Source organism: Cervus elaphus, chromosome 9 (assembly GCF_910594005.1).
Source record: "Cervus elaphus chromosome 9, mCerEla1.1, whole genome shotgun sequence".
In the NCBI taxonomy this organism is placed as follows: domain Eukaryota; kingdom Metazoa; phylum Chordata; class Mammalia; order Artiodactyla; family Cervidae; genus Cervus; species Cervus elaphus.
Window position 1 is genome coordinate 10,897,762 of NC_057823.1, and position 18,381 is coordinate 10,916,142.

Below are 18,381 nucleotides of genomic sequence, written 5' to 3' on the forward strand. Positions count from 1 at the left end.
GACCTACCTAGAGTCTCAAGGGGTCCTACAGAACTCATTTTAAGAATCACTGCCTGGAGGATCCAGTCCTAACTGCTCAGTATATAATTTAATGACACCACTTTCTGATCACCAACTGTCTCTGAACTTTTCATCATGTCCACACACTTTCTCAGAACTGCACCCCAAGCCTCCTGGACCATCTCAAGTACACTGGTTTTCCTTCATCCCCACTGCTTCTGCCTCCGTTCAGGCCTCAGACAACTGATACACACCCTCATTAAAAATACTTAGTTTGGAATCCTAACACTGGAACCTTTCAGTGCCCACACAGAGGGTACCATTCATCTTCATATTCTCAGCTCCTGCACCCGGTACCCCCTTGCAACAACTTCATGCCAGATGACTCATGTTTTTGGGGAAATTATCTTGCCTCCTACTCTTTTGCTTGCTTCTGCTGTGGCATCTGTCTGGAACATATTTTTTTAGTTTGGTGTATCGAAATATGTGTGTCAAGCCCCAAACACTGTGCCTCATAGAGGAATCCATCCTGTGACCAGCATGAATTAATCTCCCATGCATCTCATACCCTCTTAATATCTCAGGCTCATCTGTAGAGTTTCATGATTGTGTTTATTATTATCTTCTTCTGACTGTATATGTCTTACCCATCAGACTGTATATGTCTTACCCAACTTACCATCAGATGGGCTGCAGTTTGAGGGCAGAACCAGTATTCTTTTTTTTTTTTTTTAAAGATAGAAATTTATTTCTCACTTATGAGACATCCAAAACAGATGCTCCTAATTGGTGGGTGGTTCTCCTCTAAGTGGTGTTCAGGCTCCTTCCATCTTCTCGCTCTTTCAAGGTGTAGCTTTCAAGGTCGTATGCTCAAAGACTAAATTGGAAATAACATGGGGGACCGTGCATAGGAAAATTTAAGGAACCAGGTCATAGGAGTAGCACACCTTAGTTCTACTATCATCCACTTGATCACACTTAAGAATAAGGGAAGCTGGGAAAGAGTCCAGCTGTTTTCCCACAAAGAAGAAAATGGGTGTGAGGATCATCTGGCAGTCTCTGCCAAAACACACATGTACCAAAACCACCATTTATTTTGCCAAGGATACACAGCTGTCCAGGGGAGCACAACAAACATGTTGTGAAGCTGTAAGGGGCACTGAAGTATAATCAGGAATAAAGGAAACAAACAAAATAATAAAGAACAGGAGAGGGGCCTTTCATGAACCAATCCTAACAGTGCCATGAACTTAGAGGATAAACTCAATTCTCAGCATCACTCTATGTACTGACAAGAGTGAGGAAAACAGTCAAGTAGTAATGGTGCCAGCAATGCCATCCTAACCATGATGACTCTAAAGTTGACCTTAGTTTTTGCAGCTGTTCATCTTCCCCTGGCTCCTGTCTGTTCTCTAAGCCTCACTCCCTGGACTTTCCATTAGTTCTCTGAATAACTTATTGATATCCTTCCAATAATTTTTCCTCTTAACCATCAAACCCAAACTTGTACAAAGTAGATTTATTTTACCTGTTGAACCTCCAGTTCTATGTTGCACTTTAGCCACTACAGTATGCATCCTTTTGTCCTTGGCTTTGATCCAAATGCTGCTGCAGAAAGCCAACATCTAAACCTGCCTCTGGCAACAGCCAAGCAGCAGGATCATGACGCTTACCTCCCAAATCTCAGAGTGCATATAATTGGGGAAACTTATTTTGTACTCAGAACCCTAAACTGCAAGGGTTTTAATTTATCCAGATGGCAAAGAATTTGAGGCAACCAGGAGAATGGATAAGCTCTCTATGGTGGATCCTTTTTTTTTTTTTATGGTGGATCATTATTAGGAGATACTTCAGAGCAGACAGAAACAACAATCTAGATGTATGAGCAGTTATTAATGCATGGAATGCTCTGGTTATTTATCTATTTTCTTTTGGCTCCTGCACTCTCTGTATCTCCCTCTGCACCCCCCACATACACACTCTGGAGTTGTGTTGCTGCAGCTGTGACTCTGCAAACTGTATTTCCCAGAATCCACCGCCAGGTGGTTCCATTAGGTTCTTCCAAAGAGATGCCATAAAGGGAAACTGAAAGTGAAACAGGGGGGAGGGTCTTCATCCCTGTTTTCCAGCTGCTGTTACAGTACTTCAGCTGCCGACAGTTGGCTCTGGCTACCGGCTTCTTTTGCACTCCGCAGCAGCTTTGCTATACTTCTGATACCAGCAGCAGATCAGTTTCCGGCATGACGGCCAGAGAAGAGTCAGACTGTGCGCCCCCACCCTCAAGGCCATGTCCTTCCTCAGAAGTCCAAGCACCGGGTTATGTGGAGGGATCCTCCCCCGCAAAAGTCTGAGTATTGACCAGTCAAGAAGGGCCACTTCTCTGAGCTCCTGGTTTCTGACAATCACATCGCTTCTTCCGCTTGGTTTTCCCAGGCTTTTGGACATTATCTGATTTCTCCAGTTTTCAATTTTTAATTACATCAAGCATTTTCTTTTGACTTGGCTTTTGTCACTAGGAATCAATTCTCTGCATTAAATGTCCTCTATTTGAAACATTTAGTGTGGTTTCTATTTTTCTGACTGAGCCCTGATAGATACATGGATGGATTTTAAAATCTAAAAAAAAAATACTTGCACAATAAGAGCATATTAAATAAAGGCCCTAGATACATCTATATAGGATATGTTGTTTAGTCACTAAGTCATGTCTGACAACCCCATGGACAGTAGCCCTCTCGGCTCCTCTGTCCATGAGATTTTCCAGGCAAGAATACTGGAGTGGGTTGCCATTTCCTTCTCCCAGTATTCTTTTTACATTTATTTTTTTATATTTACTTATTTGGTTGCACTGGGTCTTAGTTGTGGCACATGGGATTGTCTACCTTTATTGAAGCATGTGGGATCTAATTCCATAACCAAGAATCGAAGCTGGGCCTCCAGCATTGGAATCATGGAGTCCTAGCTGCTGGACCACCAGGGAAATCCTGAGAGTCAGTATTATATGCATCTGTGTGACTCCACTACCCAGTATTAGGCTTGGTACACTATAGGGGCTCAACAAACCATTTCAGAATAATGGATTGTTGCAAACATTTTAAGAGACATTTAGGAAAGAGGGTATGGGATTACTTGACAGCCTGAGCTAGTATGTCATGTCTTCAAACTTAGTCTCAGAGATCTAGATATGTCAAATCTCTTGTCCACTTGTGTGCTGCATGCTAAGTTGCTTTAGTCATGTTTGACTGTTTGTGATCTCATGGACTGAAGCCCACCAGGCCCCTTTGTCCATGGGGATTCTCCAGGCAAGAATACCGGAGTGGGTTGCCACACTCTACTCCAGGAGATCTTCCCAATCCAGGGATCAAACCCAGGTCTCTTACGTCTCCTGCATCGGTAGGTGAGTTCTTCACCACTAGCACCACTTGGAAAGCCCATCCACTCGAGTCTCATTTATTTCATTTGTAATGGAAAGCTGAGCCTGGTGATTGTTATGGAACTGTGGGCAACTCCTCCCTAAGGATGTTTGACACAATCTGGAAATGTTTTTGATTGTCAGTTTGGGAAGTGGGTGCTACTGGTATGTAGTGGGTAGAGACCAGGGGTGCTCTTCAATATCCTACAGGACATAGAACAGCCCCTCATAACGAAGAATGATATGGTCCAAAATGTCAGTAGTGCAAAGATGGAGAAACCCTGCTGTAGTACATGGCATGGAGCTTTGATTTGGGGGCATTTCTCAAGTACAGTCATTCCTCAGTATCCACGGGATATTGGTTCCAGGACCCCTCACAAATACCAAACTCGTGATTTTCAAGTTCCTTATATAGCACTGGAAAAGACCCTGATGCCGGGAAAGATTGAGGGCAGGGGAAGGGGGAGACAAAAGATGAGATGGTGGAATGGCATCATTGACTTGATGGACATGAGTTTGTGCAGCTCCAGGAGACAGTGAAGGGCAGGGAAGCCTGACGTACTGCAGTCCATGGGTTCGCAAAGAGTCGGACTTGACTTAGTGACTGAACAGCAACAACAATATAGCAAAGGGGGTCTTGGTATTCCTGGGTTCTACCTCCGTAGATTCAAATTCGATCTGTGGTTGGTTGAATCTGTAGAGATGCAACACACAAATATGGAATATGGACTGTACTTTCCCAGAACCCGGATCCACACTCTGGCGCACTGATCTTGAGTGTGAAAACTCAAAACGGACACTACTTACTATTCTTTGCTTCTTCCCTCTGGCTAAGGGATGTGGCTAATGCTTTTGTGTGTTTTCACAGAAACTGGAGTTCTGAAAGGTTATATCCTGATTACTGCATCTTCATGAAGTTTGGCTATTGGACCAAGTTTGACTGTGATGCATATTGGCACGTTTGTTCAATCTGTGAGAAGCCACAGATCTGCTGAGCCTGCCCCCTTCCCTCTGTCCCCAGGCTCCTGAGAGATTGTTTTGATGTTTGACCTCATAAAAATCCCCAAACTTGTCTGCAGAAATGAATGTCTCTGAGCCCCAGTCTTCTTGATAGCATTTTTCTTCCCTTTTGTCTGCATGCTTAAATTCTGCTTGAGGCACACGTAAAATGACACCAGGAAAAGACAATGAGCAAACTGCAACATGTACAAGACAAATCATGCAGTTTCCCTCTTTGCTCCCACATGGCATGCATAAATGTAGGATAATTAGAAAATAAAATGACATAAGAGAAGTAATTAAATTCATGTGTGTAAGATACATGGATTTTGATTTGAAGAAGACATCCTCAAAGAAATCACTAATTTAAGTATGCACTGGGTATCAGGAAATATTAAAGCATTTAAAAGTATGTTTGGCATGTGAGTGGCATGTTATTTCATTCATATGTTAAATTATATGTTAGCAAAATATGAAGCATTTATGGTAAAGTAATGTACTGTGTGAGATTTTATTCAAATAATAAATCAAGTAAGTGGGACACTTGTATACATGAAGCAAAATTGGCCAAGTGTTTGCAAGTATTGAAGCTAGACATAGGAGTCCATTATATGTTTCTTATACTTTTGTATCTAGTGGAAATTTCTGAATAAAAATTTAAAGTAATGGATGAAATTCATAATAACACATAAGGTAAACAGTTGTGTCTGATTCTTTGTGACCCATGGACTGTAGCCTGCCAGGCCCGTCTGTCCATGGAATTCTCCAGGCAAGAATACTAGAGTGGGCCACCATACCCTCCTCCAAGGGATCTTCCTGACCCAAGGATCGAACCCACATCTCTTAAGTCTCCTGCGTTAGCAGGCAGGTTCTTTACCACGAGCACCACCTGGGAAACCCCAGTTGGGTCAGATGGTAATTCTATTCTTAATTTTTTGAGGACTCTTCATACTGTTTTCCATAATGGTTGTACCAATTTACATTCTCACTAACAGAGCATGAGAGTTCCCATTTCTCCACATTCTCTCCAAACCTTGTTATTTCTTGCCTTTTTATAACAGACATTTTAATGGGCATGAGGTGATGTCTCATTGTGGTTTTGATTTGCATTTCCCAGGTGGTGCTAATGGTAAAGAATCTGCTTGCCAATGCAGGAGACATGAGATGTGGGTTGGATCCCTTGGTCAGGAAGATCCCCTAGAGGAGGAAATGGCAACCCACTGTGGTATTCTTGCCTGGAGAATTCCATGGACAGAGGAGCCTGGCGGGCTGTAGTCCACAGGGTCGCACGGAGTTGGGCACGACAGGAGCAGCTGAGCTTGCAGTAACTGGTAACGGTGCTGCTGGGCTCAGTCACTTGGCCAGGTCTGACTCTGCAACCCAACGTCTGCAATCTGGGTCCCTGCAGAGGCAGCCAAGCTGTGGGAAGTTCTGAAAGAGATGGGAATACCAGACCACCTGACCTGCCTCTTGAGAAACCTGTATGTAGGTCAGGAAGCCACAGTTAGAACTGGACATGGAACAACAGACTGCTTCCAAATAGGAAAAGGAGTATGTCAAGGCTGTGTATTGTCACCCTGCTCATTTATTAACTTATATGCAGAGTACATCATGAGAAACGCTGGGCTGGAGAAGCACAAGCTGGAATCAAGATTGCCGGGAGAAATATCAATAACCTCAGATATGTGGATGACACCACCCTTATGGCCGAAAGTGAAGAAGAACTAAAGAGCCTCTTGATGAAAGTGAAAGAGGAGAGTAAAAAGTTGGCTTAAAGCTCAACATTCAGAAAACTAAGATCATGGCATCTGGTCCCATCACCTCATTGGAAATAGATGGGGAAACAGTGGAAACAGTGGCTGACTTTATTTTTTGGGGCTCCAAAATCACTGCAGATGGTGATTGCAGCCATGAAATTAAAAGACATTTACTCCTTGGAAGGAAAGTTATGACCAACCTAGACAGCATATTAAAAAGCAGAGACATTACTTTGCCAACAAAGGTCCGTCTAGTCAAGGCTATGGTTTTTCCAGTAGTCACATATGGATGTGAGAGTTGGACTATAAAGAAAGCTGAGCGCTGAACAATTGATGCTTTTGAATTGTGGTGTTGGAGAAGGCTCTTGAGAGTCCCTTGGACTGCAAAGAGATCCAACCAGTCCATCCTAAAGGAGATCAGTCCTGGGTGTTCATTGGAAGGACTGATGCTGAAGCTGAAACCCCAATACTTTGGCCACCTGATGTGAAGAGCTGACTAATTTGAAAAGACCCTGATGCTGGGAAAGATTGAAGGCAGGAGGAGAAGGGGATGACAGAGGATGAGGTGGTTGGATGGCCTCACCAATCAATGGACATGAGTTTGAGTAAACTCCAGCAGTTGGTAATGGACAGGGAGGCCTGGCTTGTTGCGGTTCATGGGGTCGCAAAGAGTCGGACACGACTGAGCGACTGAACTGAACTGAACACTTTTAACATACGTGGAACACTCTTTGATATAAATCACAGCAGTATCTTTTATGATCCACCTCCTAGAGTAAGGAAAATAAAAACAAAAATAAACAAATTGGGCATAATTAAACTTAACAGTTTCTGCACAACAAAGGAAACCATAAACAAAATGAAAAGGCAACCCAAAGAATAGAAGAAATATCTGCAAAGGAAACAACCAACAAGGGATTCATCTCCAAAATATACAAACAGCTCATGCAGTTCTCTGTCCAAAAACAACCCAATCAAAAGAACAGGCAGAAGATTTAAATAGACACTTCTCCAAAGAAGACATACAGAGGGCCAAAAAGCACATGAAAATATGCTCACCAATTATTAAAGAAATACAAATCAAAATCATAATGAGGTAACACCTCACACCTTTCAGAATGGCCATCATCAAACATTCTACAAATAATAAATGCTGGAGAGGGTGTGGAGGAAAGAGAACCCTCCTACACTCTAGGTAGGAATGTAATTTGGTACAGCCACTATGAAGAACAGTATGGAGATACCTTAAAAAGCTAACAAAAGAGCTACCATATGATCCAGCAACCCCACTTCTGGACCACAGCAGGCTCATGCTTTAGACCATTCCATTCCTGACCTGGCCCCTCTCCTTCCATTAGGAGCCAGACATCAGCCCATCTGCTAAAACACTCCCAGTATCTGGGAGCCAGAATTTCCTAATGAAAGTGGATGCAGGTCTGGTCTGGGAACCTTGTGCTGTCTTCTCTGGGATGGCCCAGGGGTGCCTTTTATGGGCTGTGGATGGCCTTTCAAGATGCAGTGTCCACACTGGACCCTGCCAGGAAAGGAAGGAGCGGCTGGGATTGAGAGATTAGGCAAGGGGCACCTACTTCTTTTCTATTCCTTCCCTGGTTCAGTTAGGGGCTTGTCACCTCCATCTCCCAAACTAATCATCCCCTTTTGGTGCCGCAGAATAGCTCAGCTCCCAGCAGAGCACTGAGGGCTGTCAGGGAAGTTTGCAGGCTACATATACCTCTGTGGGTTGATCCCAGGGGAGCCTGGTGTGCCCAGAAGTCTTCCCCCACACTCCCCCCGCCCCCTGACTCCGGGCCCTGAGGGAGCCCCTCCTGCATCCTGCACCAGGCTCCCCTGGGATGCCTTTGGAATGTGCCTCTGGAGAAGAAAGGGATAAAGTGAGGGAGCAGCTTCCTGCGCTGCCCACTCCCTTCTGAGCTCCCTGTGTGAGTGAGGGGGCCAGGGTCTCCTCTGCTACCTGGGTGGCCGCTGATAGAGGCCTGCGTGCAACTCTGGTTGCCTTCCTGGAGAAGGTGATGTTCAGATAGAGGGAAGGGCTGTGGGTAGTTAAGAGTGTTAGATTCGGACCTTAGGATCAGGAACCCAGCAAAGTCTGGGGCACGCAGTGCCTGAGCAAAGGCTTCTTATTCGTGAATCATGCATCCAGGCTTCACTGGGTGTTCACACCCATGCACTTGTGTACATGCCTCAGTTGTCAGACAGGTATTAGGGGGAAAGTGCCCACCCGGGACACATGCATTAGTTATCTTCTTTTTTTTCTTTCTCCTGTCTCCGTTAGAGGTTTGTTTGGTTTTTTTTTCCCCCATTTATTTTCATTAGTTGGAGGCTAACTACTTTACAGCATTAGTTATCTTCTTCACGCTTCTGCTGTGTTGTGCTGTGAGAACGCAAGTCTGAGTGCACTCCCCGGTGGCCAGAGGCTGGAACTCTGCAGGCGTGCATCCATCCTGGCCTCCGTGTAAGTGCGGAGGTTTGGCGCGACCCTGTGCAGCAGGACGGCCATGCGCATATCTGGTGGAAGTAAGAACGTAGGACACTGTGTACGAGGGGGTCGGGGGAGAGACGGGAGGAGGCATGCGGCCACGCAGAGGTGTGGGGACACCTGCGTGTAGGTGTGTGAGACGGCCCCAGTTGGTAGAAACGGGAGACTGCCCACCCCTGAGGAGAGCTGTCCCGAAGCGCCTTCCCCTGGGCTCTCACACGCACCTGGGTGGAGCCTCGGAGGCTAACTCAGGACAGGAGCAGGGAGGCTGAACCAGAGACAGTGCGTTCTCCGTCCCTTGCCCAGGGCTGGCCTCAGGCAGGCTGAGACCCCCTCTCTCTCTTTCTGGGCGCTGGCTGGGCTGTGAACGAGGGGACAGGCAGTGCAGAGGTACGAGGGGGCTGAAGGAGGGGATTCTTTTGCTTTTTAAAAAATTTTTAAAAAATTGATGTAAAATTCACATAATACAGTATTGACCATTTTAAAGCTTATAAATCAAGGGCATTTAGTGGATTCACAATGTGTAACTCTTAACTCTGTCTAGTTGCACAACACTGTCATTTCCCTCAAATGAAATCCTGTTCTCATTAGCAGTCATGCCCCATCCTCCCTGTCCTCAGCCCTTGGCAGACACTAATCTGCTCATATCCCGACAAATTTGCTTATTTTAGGTGTTTCATATTAATGGAATCAGACAATACTTGCCCCTGGCTTTTTTCACATAGCACAATGTTTTCAGGTTTTCATCCATGTTATAGTAGGTGTCACTACTACATTTTTTTTTCTTGCTGTAAAAAACACAAACATAGACTTTGTCATCTTAACCATATTTAAGGATACAGTTTGTTAGGGTTACGTCAGTTCACAATGTTGCATAACAGATTTCCAGATGTCTCTGCATGTTGCAGAACTGAAGCTCTAAACGTATCAAACAACCCTCTCCTGCTCACTCCAGCTTTTGGCAAGTGCCATTCTGTTTTCTAAATCTATAAACTCTACGACTTTAGAGACCTCATGTAAGTGGAATCATACAGGATTTCATTTTGGAGGAATTGGCTGATCCCACTTCGCATAATGTTGCTGAGTTTCATTCAGGATGTAGCATGACACAGGATTTCCTTCCTTTTAAAACGGAATGGCATTTTGTTGTGTGGAGAGAAGCCACATTTGGTATACCATTCATCCAAGGATGAACATTTGAGTTGCTTCCACCTCATGGCTATTGTGACTAGTGCCGCTATGAACAGGGGTGTGCAAAGATCCTTTCGAGATCCTGCTTTCAATTCCTTGGCATACATATCCGGAAGTGGGATTACTAGATCATATGGTAGTTCTATCAGTGAATATCCATACTGTTTCCCACAACTGTTGTACCATTTTACAATTCCACCAGCAGTTTACAAGTGTTCCAACTTGTACACATTCTTGTCATTTTATTTTTTTGGCTGCTTGGCAGGTGAGATCTTAGCTCTCTGTCCAGGGATCAAACCTGTGCCTCTCCAGTGGAAATGCAGAGTCTTAACCACTGAACCATCAGGGAAGTCCCTTCTTTAAATGGCACAATTAAATATATATTTTTTAAATCCCTCCCCACTTTAAATGGCACAATTCAGTGGCATTTAGGACGTTAAAAAATTGTGGAACTATCACCTCTCTTTAGTTCTCAGATATTTCTCCACCTCAAAAGGAGATCTTGAACCCATTCCCCATTCCAGCCCATTTCCACCCCCTGACAACCACTAATTTGTGTTCTATCTTGATGTGTTTTAACTATTCTGGATATTTTAAGTAAATGGAATCATACAATGCGTGGTCTTTTGCAGCAGGCTTCTTTCACTCAGCATAAGAAGGTCTTCAAGGTTCATCCACAGTGTAGCATGTATCAGAACTTTATTCCTTTATGTGGCTGTATGGTATCCCATTGAACTGTTTGCTCATGAACAGGGTGTTAGGTCTATGACACAGGAGGATAAGCAGAGAGAGCCGATTGGGTTAAATAGTGTCCCCCTGAGGAGAAAGAATACAGGAGTAGGATCTGACTGCCAGTCAGGGTGTGCCCTGGTTGGGCTCTGCTGGGGAGGTCATCGCTGAGATCACGGCCCTGGCCTTTCTTTCCCCTGAGGTCCAGACTTGTGCACACGACTTGGGGAGTCTACTCAGGGAGTCTTGCTCAGGGGTTGTTATGGGAAAGGGTGACACAGAGGAAGTGCCAGAAGGAGACAGGAGCCGACTTACAGTTTTTTTTTTTTTTAATGTATTTATGTATTTTTACTGTGCAGAGTCTTCATTGCTGAGCAGGCTTTTCTTTAGCTGTCGTGTGTGGGCTTCTCAGAGCAGTGATTTCTCTTGCTGCGGAGCATGGGCTCTAGGGCACCCGGGCTTCAGGAGTTGCAGCCCCCAGGCTCTGGAGCACAGGCCCAGTCATTGTGGTACAGAGGCTTCGTTGTTCTACACCGTGTGGGATCCTCCAGGATCAGGCATCAAATCCACGTCTCCTGCAATGGCAGGTGGATTCTTTACCACTGAGCCACCAGGGAAACCTCATTTCTGTTTTATTTTGTTTTGCTTTTGGTACCATTTTGTACACTTAGGAGCTGATACCTGGAGCACGTTTGTGGCCAGAAGAAGCCAAGAGGTGGGCTGCCAGAAGAAGCAGATGCTGAGGGTTTGGTACATCCATAGCATTAGAGGAAAGATTATCCTGTAGCTAGGTCTGAAGCCCTGGACTATCACAGTGCCAATATAGCCACCTGGTGGGATGGAGGAATAACAGCCAGCCAGCAATGACAGTAAAAGATGACAACAATGCAGATAGCTTTCCTTGAGAAATTTCTCTGTGCTGAGCGCTTGGCATCAAATGCCTACAGGGAACCTGAGCACAGTTCTCTGATTATCCCAACACACAGTGAGGACCTGGGGTTTGAACCCTGGGTCTCCATGGCTCCACTAACTCTGTGTATCTCAAAGAATGGGCTCTGGCAGCCAGAGAAGGGGTGGTGCAGAGGAGAAGACACAGTCCTCAGGAGAAAGAGCATGAGGTCAGAGCCAGGACTGGTCCAGAGATGGTGGCTGAGGGACAGGAGGGGTGAGTAAGAGTGGGGAATTGAGGATGGCACTCTGGCTACTGGCTGGGCTGCTTAGGTCCCCTCTAGCCCACAAATGCTACTTTACTATGTGAGATGCTCTATCCTAACTTCAGTCAAATTGCCCATTTTCCAGGTGAGATTCTGGGTCCTCCAAGAGTTGGTTGACCACGACTCTGGGAGAACACTTTGTGACAATCCTTTGTTGAATGAAGATTCAGTGAATGAAGTAAAATGTCATAATATTTGAGCAAACTTTCCTCAGTGTATTTGAAAACTGGTTATGTGTATATATTTATATTTGATGTATGGGCTTCCCAGGTGGTGCTGGGAGTTCCCTGGTGGCTCAGAGGGTAAAGTGTCTGCCTGCAATGCAGGAGACCTGGGTTTGATCCCTGGGTTGGGAAGCTCCCCTGGAGAAGGAAATGGCAACCCACTCCAGTATTCTTGCCTGGAGAATCCCAGGGACAGAGGAGCCTGGTAGGCTACAGTCCACGGGGTCACAAAGAGTCAGACACGACTGAGTGACTTCACTTCACGTCTTCAGGTGGCGCTAGTGGTAAAGAACCCACCCGGCAGTGCGGAAGACATAAGAGATGCAGGTTTGATCCTGGGTCTGGGAAGGTCCCCTGGAGAAGGAAATGACCCCACTCCAGTATTCTTGCCTAGAGAATCCCCTGGACAGAGGAACCTGGCAGGCTACTCTCCAAAGGGTAGCAAAGAGTCAGACATGACTCACATGACTTAGCACGTACGCATGTGTATTTTATATATATGTAAATATATACACATGTGTGCGTGCTGAGTCGTTCAGTCATGTCTGATTCTTGGTGACTCCATGGACTGTAGCCCACCAGGCTTCTCTATTCATGGAATTTTCCATGAATTCCAACTGGAATGTGTTGCCGTTTCCTCCCCAGGGTATCTTTCATATCCAGAATCAAACCCACATCTCTTGCACCTCCTGCATTGGCAGGTAGATTCTTTACCACTGTGCCACCTGGGAAGCATATATATGTACCATTGATTGAAACATATGTAAGTGTAAATATATATGTGTACCTTCACAAATTTTTATTGGACTTAAGCTTTGGAGTTTGAAGTTTTAATCAAATCTCTTTCGTTGATGACGATTGTATCATTGACTTGCAGAATGATCCTGTGTTATTTATTCCCATTTATCATCACGTCCTACTTTTGATCCCCACCCCTGACCAGTAGCTGTGTTAATTTTTTCAATGTGTATCCTTCTGTTTGCATGAATTCTTGGAAAATGTATATTGATGCACATACTGTTTGGACAGTGATACAATATATTGTGCTGGAAGCCTGCTATTTTTTCTGATTTTCCAGTGTTATTTTTAAGAGCCATCCATGTTGTTCCATGGATTTTAGGTTTTTTTTTCTCCCCCCAATCTGTTGTTCAGAGCTTCTGATCTGTTTGTCTGTCCTTGTACTAATCCTATATTGCTTTATTTGCAAGGCTTTGTAGAATGCCTCAATATCTTAGAAGGCAATTCCTCCCCACCTCTTTCACTCTTCACTTCAAGGTGGACTTAATTATTTATGGATGGCTATTCTTTAATAGAAACTGTATAACAGGTACAACATCTTTCTCAAAAAATTCAACTGGTTTCTTTTGAGGAATCGATTGAATGTATAGATTAAATCTGGGAGAGAATTAACATCTAGGATACTGTTTTTTCCATTTCATCCACTTATTTATAATGTCTACCATGTTTAATTGGTTTGTTTTTTTTACTTTTATTTTATTTTTAAAAAACTATTTTTTTTATATTGGGGCATAGCCAATTAACAATGTTATGATAGTTTCAGGTGAAAGAGAGGGGACTCATCTATACGTATCCATGTGTCCATTCTCCCCCAAACTCCCGTCCCATCCAGGCTGCCACATAACATTGACCAGAGTTCTCTGTGCTATACAGTAGGCCCTTGTTGGTTATCCATTTTAAATTTAGCAGTGTGTGCATGTCCATCCCAAACTCTCTAACTATCCCTTCCTTCCATCATTCCACCCAGCAACCATTAGTTCATTCTCTCAGTCTGTTTCTTTGTTTTAAGTTCATTTGTATCATTTCTTTTTAGATTCCACATATAAGCTATTATATGATATTTCTCCTCCTTCTCATTTCATTCAGTATGACAGTCTCTTGGTCCATCCATGCTGCTACAAATGGCATTATTTCATCCTTTTTAATGACTGAGTAGTATTCCATTGTATGTATGTGCCACATCTTCTTTATCCATTTCTCTGGTGATGCACATTTAGGTTGCTCCATGTCCTATTGTAACTTGTTTAATGTTCTCTGTGGAAGTCTGTATGCACATACTTAAATTAATTCCTAGATACTTGAGAGTTTTGTGTTCCTTTGAATGGTAACTTGTTTGTTTTACTAATTTTAAACTTACAAAAAATGTTCAAAAGTAACATGGAAAATTCTTGGACTCCCTCTAATCCAACTTCCATCTTACACAATGCCAGTACAATGATTAGACCCAGGAAACTAACAGTTGTGTAATACTGTATAGCAAATAACAGATCTTATTTGATTTTTCTTAGTTTTGACACTAATATCCTTTTTTAAAATTCCAGGACATAAGCCATTTTGTTCGGTTGTTATTTCAATGTCTCATCATTCTGTTCTTAGTAATTCTTATTTTTCCTTTTATCTCAAAGGTAGTTAGTTTTGTCTGACTATGTATGACAATGTCAAATGATACAATCTTAAATTGTGTTTAAAATATATGGTAACTTTCAGGTTTCCTCTTCATATTAATTTCCAGTTTACTGTAATGTGGTCAGATGCTCTGGATCTTTGCAATACTGGCACTTGATAATTTACCTAGACTTCTTTTATGGTCTTACACAAGGTTCTTTTCAAAAACAATTCCATATTTTTAGGGTTTTTTTTCCTCTTGGGTGTGTTTGATGTAATAAATAGGACTGTGCATGTTTTTGTGTTTGTATATGTTAAATAAACATATATATTAGCTAGGTATACTAACATACATATATATATATATATATATATATATATATATATATATATTAGCTCAAGTATTAAATGTGACAGAATTAAGTCTGAAAACAACAGTAATTATGAAAAGATAAATGCATTAAGTCCCCCAATCAAAAGAGAGATACAACCATAGGTTGCTGTATTTTAAGAAAATTTAATTCTAGTCATTTATACCTGTCCTCAATTTCAACTTCTTGATTTCAGGTGCTGTGGAAGACATTTGTTGTTGTTGTTTAGTCACTTAGTCATGTTTCAGTCTTTGAAATCCCATGGACTGTAGCTTACCAGGCTCCTCTGTCGATAGCATTTCCCAGGCAAGAATAGTGGAGTGGGTTGCCATTTCCTCTTCCAGGGGATCTTCCTGACCCAGGGATCAGACCCACAGCTCCTGCCCTGGCAGGTGGATTCTTTACCACTGAGCCATCAGGAAAGCCCTTGGAAGACATATTATATGCATAATCTTACTCAATGCCTGTCAGCTAGGGATTATTAATATCAGTTTCCTTTTAGGGATGAGAAAACAAAGGCTCAAACAAATTGAGGGACCAACGTAATGAAGGCTTTTTTTTTTTTAAGCACTATTTTAAAATGCCTCAATTTTTTTTGAATTCATGTGAATAAAATGGTAGAGTTTTTATAAAAAGGGAAAAAAGCCTCCACTTAATACTCACTAAGCCTTACAAAAACCTCTTTGGGGTCATAAAGAGTTGGACACGACTTAGCAACTAAACAACATAGGCAGCATGTTGAGTATAGTGATCACAGGATATGCAGAGATGACACTCCAACCAGCAAGAAATTTTTCCAATTAAAAATATTTATTAGGGATCCCAGAATAATAATTTATTTTAAAGATTGTATTGTTGACCTTATCTTTAGTTTCACTTTTTTTTTTTTTTTGGAAAAAAATGATAGAGGCAACTACAACCTCTGAAGTGGTGGACTAAATCCACATGTAGGAAATAGAGACCACTACTTCCTACCACTAGGATTTAAAAATATAGCAATAGTAATGAAAATTTATTTAATTCATACTATGTACCAGGACCTGTGCTAAGCACCTTAGATGCATGTTGTTGTTGTTCTGTCGCTAAGTCGTGTCTGACTTTGCGACCCCATGGACTGCAGCACACCAGGCTTCCCTGTCCTTCACTATCTCCCGGAGTTTGCTCAAACTCATGTCCATTGAGTCAGTGATGCCATCCAACCATTTCATCCTCTGTCGCCCTCTTTTCCTGCCCTCAATCTTTCCCAGCATCAGGGTCTTTTCCAATGAGTCAGCTCTTTGCATCAGATGGCCAAAGTATTGGAGTTTCAGCTTGAGCATCAGTCCTTCCAGTGAACATTCAGGTGGTCCTATTTAAACCACAAGGCAGACCTTTATTCTGAACATTATTATGCAGATGGACTGATCATGGTTTGAAGAGGTGAAGGAGCCTCTCCAGGAAGTCCTGAAGAGGACTCATTAGAGATTCTGAGTTCCTACCTATGGGAATTCCTCCTTCTTTTCCCCAACAGTATGGCTGCCATTCTGAGGCTAAATTACACCTCAGTGTCTGAATTCATCCTCATCGGCTTCTCCACCTTCCCCCACCTTCAGCTGATGTTCTTCCTGCTTTTCCTGCTGATGTACCTGTTCACGCTGCTGGGGAACCTGCTCATCATGGCCACCGTCTGGAGGGACCGCAGCCTCCACACCCCCATGTACCTCTTCCTGTGTGCCCTCTCCATCTCCGAGGTCCTTTACACCTTCGCCATCATCCCGCGCATGCTGGCCGACCTGCTCTCCAGGGACCGTTCCATCTCCTTCATGGCCTGTGCCAGCCAGATGTTCTTCTCCTTCACGCCCGGCTTCACCCACTCCTTCCTGCTCACCATCATGGGCTATGACCGCTACGTGGCCATCTGCCACCCCCTGCGCTACAACGTGCTCATGAGCCCCCGAGGCTGCGCCTGCCTGGTGGTCTGGTCCTGGGCCGGTGGCTTAGTTGTTGGGCTAGTGGTGACATCTTCCATTTTCCAACTCACTTTTTGTGGGTCTAATGAGATTCACTATTTTGGCTGCCATGTGCCACCCCTTCTGAAGTTGGCCTGTGGGAACGTCTCCACTGTGGCCATGGGCGTGGGCCTCGTATGTATCACCGCCCTGCTGGGCTGTGGTGTCCTCATCCTCTTGTCTTACGCCTTCATCGTGGCCACCATCTTGAGGATCCCTTCAGCCGAGGGCCGGCACAAAGCCTTCTCCACGTGCGCGTCCCACCTCACCGTGGTGGTCGTGCACTATGGCTTTGCCTCTGTCATCTACCTCAAGCCCAAGGGGCCCCAGTCTCTGGAAGGAGACACGCTGATGGGCATCACCTACACGGTCCTCACTCCCTTCCTGAGCCCCATCATCTTCAGCCTTAGGAACAAGGAGCTGAAGATCGCCATGAAGAAGACCTTCTTCAGCAATCTCTACCCCTCCAGCATCTGAGTAACTGGGGTGGAGGTGGTTTCAGATTATGGTAGAAGAATGACCACACCCTCATCTATACAATGGGGTTAATCAAAGCTACCTTGTAAGATTGGTGTAAAGATTTGTATGTGTGTGTGACATCACATAGTAAGTGCTCAGTAAATGTTAATCTTTTTTTCCTTTTTCCTCTCATGGTCTGTGTGTCTCCCATTAGCTTCAATTTTTTAAAAAAGATTTATTTATTTATTTTTGACTGCACTGGGTCTTATTGCTGTGCACAGATTTTCTCTAGTCGTGGCAAGTAAGGACTACTCTCTAGCTGTGGTACACAGGCTTTTCATCATAGTGGCTTCCCTTGCTGGAGAGCATGGGCTTTAGGGTGTGCGGACTTCAGTAATTTTGCAGGCTCAGTAGTTGTGGCACATGGGCTTAACTGCCCTGTGGCATGTGGGATCTTCCCAAACCAGGGATCAAACCCATGTCCCCTACATTGCAAGGCAGATTCTTAACCACTGGACCACCAGGGAAGCCCCTAGTTTCCATTTTTAACCAAATAACTTTGTTGAAATATAATTCACATTCCATAAAATTCACCTATTAAAGTGCTTGCCTAAGGACACACAGCACCTCACTCCCACTCCAACAATATTAAGGAACCTGAAAAAATGTTTTGCTCATCCAATTTGACAAACAAAAATTGAACATCGCAGTTACCTTCATTTACTGTCATTTTTCTAAAATAACTAGCACTAGTGGTAAAGAACCCCTCTGCCAATGTAGGGACATAAGAGACACAGTTTTGACCCCTGGGTTGGGAAGATCTTCTGGAGAAGAGCATGGCAAGCTGCTCCAGCATTCTTGCCTGGAGAATCCCCATGGGCAGAGGAGTCTGGTGGGGTACAGTTCATAGGGTCATAAAGAGTTGGACACAACTGAAGCATGCACATATGCACCACAGGCTGTGAACGAATACCATGGTGAGCATGGACTGGGTGTCCCCGACCTCCCCAAAGCAACATTCTACTGGGCAGAGACAGACAACATCCGATAAGCTAATATGCCAATAATAAGCCAAACCAATATGTTAGGTTGTAATAAGCACATGGGAGTCAAGTAAAGCAAGTCAAGAGAGAAAGA

At 43.9% G+C, this 18,381-nt stretch overlaps 1 protein-coding gene across 1 annotated transcript; it reads left to right on the plus strand.

Moving 5' to 3' along the window:
- The first annotated feature begins 16,308 nt into the window (after positions 1-16,308).
- Positions 16,309-17,262, plus strand: LOC122700892 (olfactory receptor 10H1-like). Its single transcript, XM_043913922.1, has one exon. The coding sequence runs from the start codon at positions 16,309-16,311 to the stop codon at positions 17,260-17,262; it is 954 nt and encodes a 317-aa protein (XP_043769857.1).
- The last annotated feature ends 1,119 nt before the right edge of the window (positions 17,263-18,381 follow it).

Excerpts from the sequence above, each read along its gene's own strand:
- LOC122700892 (XM_043913922.1), top strand. The coding sequence starts at position 16,309 with ATGGCTGCCATTCTGAGGCTAAATTACACCTCAGTGTCTGAATTCATC.